General features: G+C 47.1%; 1 protein-coding gene across 1 annotated transcript in view; it reads left to right on the top strand.

Annotated features, from left to right (window-relative positions):
• Positions 1-5,000, top strand: part of LOC147269878 (NACHT, LRR and PYD domains-containing protein 3-like) — a 15,190-nt gene that overhangs the window by 2,984 nt on the left and 7,206 nt on the right. Inside the window, 2 exon segments of the mRNA XM_086204886.1 lie at positions 1-1,686; positions 1,803-1,890. The exon segment at positions 1-1,686 is cut by the window's left edge and continues 112 nt beyond it. Coding sequence (XP_086061012.1) covers positions 1-1,686; positions 1,803-1,890 — 1,774 coding nt within the window.

Genomic DNA, 5,000 nt, shown 5'->3' with positions numbered 1-5,000 from the left:
CTACACAGAGCTCCACATCACAGAGGGAGGGGCTGCAGAGGTCAATGAGGAACACGAGGTCAGACAGGTTGAAGCAGCATCCAGGAAACCAGCCGCACCAGAAACAACCATCAGACTAGAAGACCTCTTTAGAGCCTCAGCTGGAAGAGAGACAGCAGTCAGGACCGTGCTGACAAAGGGAGTGGCTGGCATTGGGAAGACGGTCCTAACACACAAGTTGACTCTGGACTGGGCTGAAGGCAGAACCAACCAGCACATAGACTTCATGTTCCCGTTCACCTTCAGAGAGCTGAATGTGCTGAAGCAGAGGAACTTCAGCTTGGTGGAACTTGTTCATCTCTTCTTCTCTGAAATCAAAGAAGCAGGAATCAGCAGGTTGGAAGAGTTCCAGGTTGCGTTGATCTTTGACGGCCTGGACGAGTGTCGACTCCCTCTGGACTTCCACAACAACCGGACCCTGACCAATGCTACCGAGTCCACCTCAGTGGACGTGCTGCTGACAAACCTCATCAGAGGGACGCTGCTTCCCTCCGCTCACCTCTTGATGACCACACGACCTGCAGCAGCCAATCAGATCCCTGCTAAGTGTGTTGACATGGTGACAGAGGTCAGAGGGTTCACTGACCCCCAGAAGGAGGAATACTTCAGGAAGAGATTCAGAGATGAGGAGCAGGCTGAGACCATGGTCTCCCACATCAAGAAGTCCAGAAGCCTCCACATCATGTGACACATCCCCGTCTTCTGCTGGATCACTGCGACCGTCCTGGAGGACCTGTTGACCACCAGACAGAGAGGAGAGCTGCCCAAGACCCTGACTGAGATGTACATCCACTTCCTGGTGGTTCAGGCCAAAGTCAAGAAGGTCAAATATGATGGAGGAGCTGAGACGGATCCACACTGGACTCCAGAGAGCAGGAGGATGATGGAGGCTCTGGGAAACCTGGCTTTTGATCAGCTGCAGAGAGGCAACCTGATCTTCTATGAATGCGACCTGACAGAGTGTGGCATCGACATCAGAGCAGCCTCAGTGTACTCAGGAGTGTTCACTCAGATCTTCAGAGAGGAGAGAGGACTGTACCAGGACCGGGTGTTCTGCTTCGTCCATCTGAGTGTTCAGGAGTTTCTGGCTGCTCTTCATGTCCATCTGACCTTCATCAACTCTGGAGTCAATCTGCTGACAGAGAAACAAACATCCTGGCTGTCACGAGTCTTCAGAGGTGAACCTGAACTAAAACACCTGCACCAGAGAGTTGTGGACCAGGCCTTGAAGAGTCCCACTGGACACCTGGACTTGTTCCTCCGCTTCCTCCTGGGTCTCTCACTGCAGACCAATCAGACTCTCCTGCAAGGTTTGGTGTCACAGACAGGAAGAAGCTCAGAGACCAAACAGGAAATAGTTAAGTTCATCAAGACGAAGATGAATGAGGATCTGTCTCCAGAGAGAAGCATCAACCTGATCCACTGTCTGAATGAACTGAACGATGGTTCTCTGGTGGAGGAGATCCAGCTTCTGCTGAGATCAGGACGTCTGTCCTCAGCCAAACTGTCTCCAGCTCAGTGGTCGGCTCTGGTCTTCATCTTACTGTCCTCAGAAGATCTGGACGTGTTTGAGCTGAGCAAATATTCAGCTTCAGAGGAGGCTCTTCTGAGGCTGCTGCCAGTGGTCGAAGCTTCAACTGCAGCTCGGTAGGTGGATGAAGTCCTGGATGTGTGAGGAGACTTTTACCAGTTGAACTTCATACGTGAGGAACACCTCTGGTTCTCATCCTCCTTCCTCTCATGGTCTGAGTCTCTGTGGGAAGTTGGAGCAGGATAGAACAGGAAAGAACAGAGACCAGAATGTGGTGGAACAGGGAGGACATTTGGCCGAAGTCCCGTCCAAAGAGTTTGGTCAGAATGATGAGAGCAGAACATCCTGAGCTGGACTACTAGATATTTCTTCTAGTTTAACAAGCTCTCCTCCACATGAAGGGAAGGCATTCATGAGGGCTGAAGTTCAATCATGATGTCCATGTTCTGTTTCTCCAACAACTGATCAGAAGAGTCTTTTTGTTCTGATCTCATCAGATGTTCTTCTGGTTTTACTTTGTTCTTCTCCTCCTTTTCCTCTGGTGGATGCTTGATAAATTCCCTCCAGAGCCTATTTTTCTTCTTAAAGTCTTTCTCCAAACCCTTTGTTCACCTTGGTTCCCTCCTCTTTAGGAACTTGTCTCAACTCCTTCAACAGACAACGTCGGTCAAAAAGAGTCCAAAATGGCTGTCAAACCTCATCCTAGGATTCCCTGCTGTCCTCTCCAGAAACTTCCTGTCAATCAGGACTCTCAGGTTCTGCTCTGAGCCTTCATTGCCTCTGGTGATTTGTTCCCTCCAAACTGTTCCTGTTTGTTCTGAGTTTGAAGTTCTTCTTCATCTCTGCCACTGTAAACAGGCAAATGGTGGCTCCCACCAGCCACTAACAGTTGACTTTCCTCTGTCCATCAATCACATTGATAGAAAGATTGTCCATCAGTGCTGCTCTGTTCTTTCAGGTTCTCTTAGGTTCTACAACAACTGGATAGAAACTCCACTAAACATGAAGGAACAAATTCTGCAGTTTTGAATGATCAACAGATTTCACCAAATCCAACAAACCAAACTCTCACTTTATCCTGATGCTCTTCACGTCATCCTGGAAGTGGATGAAACTGATCGACTGATCGACCCGGCGCTCTAGAAACACAACTAACTAATGTGGTTCTGCATCTGTCAGCCTCAATTTCAGAGGTCACACATCCATCAGCTTCTCAGTAACCATGGTGATCTGATCAAGAACCTGGCATTGAAGAGCAACAGCCCCCTCTCTCTCTGACCCTGGTTGGACTAAACCTTTCAGAGCCTCTCCTCCATGCTGCAGCTCATTATTATCATTCAGCCAAGGCTCCAAAGTTGCTGCTCACTAAATCTCTGCTGAAACTGATGACGCTCTCTTTGATTGAGGAGAAGTTGCTGCAGAGCCTCCTGCTGGTGAAGTGAAGGACTGAAAACTGCTCCATTTGACTCCAGAACTGAACTCCTCTTCAGAGTAACAGTCACAGTTCAAGCTGATGTTCTGGTGGAAGTGGATCTCTGATCAGTGACATTTTCTAACTCCTAAATTGTTGGATCTTGACAGCAGAAGACTTCCAAAGTGTGGATTCACTCATTTTCTTCCAGTTTTCCCAGATTTATCTCTCCCAAACTGAGGTTGCTGATATTTCACAGCACAACTCCATTGACAGTGGGACATCTCCTCACTCCTCCTCAACATTCAACATTGTCATGAATGTTGATCAAGATCTTCCAGGTCTCTGACCACTGTCACTTTTACCTGCTCAGGTGAGCGTTCAGTCTGATCGGGACTCTCCAGCTCCTCTCCACCAGTCCTGAATTCTCTTCCTCTTTGTCAGGATTCTGTCTCAGTCTCAGTTTGTCTTTGTGAGAGGCTCTTCTGCATGGACACCTGGACTCTTTGCTCCTCAGCTTCATGTTTTCTGCTCACAAATGGAGCGATGATGCTGAGCCTGTTGTTGTGTCTCTGGTTTGGTGGACGAGCAGCGATCTGGTCCCTGTTCATAGGAACCTCTCTGTTGTTGAAGAACTCCCTGACTCGCTGCTCAAGTGACTGCAGTTCACCTCTGGGTGCGTCCTCACCCTGCTGGTCAGCAGCTGTGAGGCAGCAGAGGTGTGGTGGCTGGTCTCAGGTCCAGACATCACCAAGTCCTCGTCCTTGTTTGTTGCTCCAAATCTTCCCCTCTCTTTTCAGTCTCTTCTCTTCTCTGGTCTTCTTCTTTGATGGCAGCCTTCAGGTGCTGCTCTTCATCAGTCTAATCTAGTTGGTCCCTCTGTTGCTGGCAACCTGACGTCGATCCTCTGACTTGAAGTTCAGAGACTTTTGAACTTCCTCCTCGTCTTCTGCTGGTTTATTAGCAGTGTTTTCTTTGGTTCATTCTGAATGGACTTGGAGAGAAAAAAGAAAACAACTTTCCTGAGAGACTCCAGCTCATCCAATATGGCCGCTGTGACATCACATTGTAGCACACGTCATCAAAAGAGACCAAAAATCAGAAAATGGTAGAAATCAATCAGACCAGTTGAGGCTTCCTGTTCTTGTAAAGCTGGAAACTCCCTCAGAATCAGACCAGTGGGTTCAAACTAGTTCACATTGTTAAAGTGATGCTTCACCTAACAAGTGGATTCTGCTGGTCAAGAACTCACCAACAGGAAAGTCGTGAGCTCTCAGAGAGGTTCTCCTCCTGCATGACTTGTGTGGGACTGCAGAATGCAGGAGGATCCGGCCACGTCTCTTTAGCTTGAAGCTACTTTACTTTATTTATATCTATATGGCACTTTTCAGACAGAAACTGCAACACAAAGTGCTTCACAGAAATAAAAGAAAAACATTAAATACAATATAAAGCCACCGAGACCGCCCGACCCGGACAGACGGGTACACTCCACATATAATGCAGAGCCCCCCAGCTCTCTGGGCCTGGACGATCCCAAGCATGACGCCCCTGCGGGCGGACCAGACACACCTCCCAGTGTGGAGGGCCCCCACCAGGAAACACTGGAGCTAAAAACTAAAAGACTAAAAGAAGGTAGAATAGGAAAGAACAGAAATTACAATGATATTAAAGTATCAGAATGACATAAAATATATATATATAAACATATATACTTTTATATATATATATATATACATACATATAAAATCTAAAAGTTTAAGAGCTAATTGAAAAGTAGAATAAAAAAATTAAAAGATAAAATATAGTGATAAAATTAAAGGATACAAGAGACTGCATCAGTTAAATCAGTTCAAAGCGAAGCTAAAAAGGTGAGTCTTGAGCCTGATAACGACAGCTACCAACAGCTAAACTGTCCAGAAACTTCTGATTCCAAACTCTCCAGGTCATCGTCTTCTTGTCCAGACGCATATTTTTGAGTACTTGAAAGTCAAAAGCACTCATTGGGTGATGTATCGC

Source organism: Aulostomus chinensis, chromosome 1 (genome assembly GCF_037954235.1).
Source record: "Aulostomus chinensis isolate RoL2024-O1b breed Wild chromosome 1, RoL_Achi_v1.0, whole genome shotgun sequence".
NCBI lineage: Eukaryota > Metazoa > Chordata > Actinopteri > Syngnathiformes > Aulostomidae > Aulostomus > Aulostomus chinensis.
This window is presented reverse-complemented; position numbering and strand designations above follow the sequence as displayed.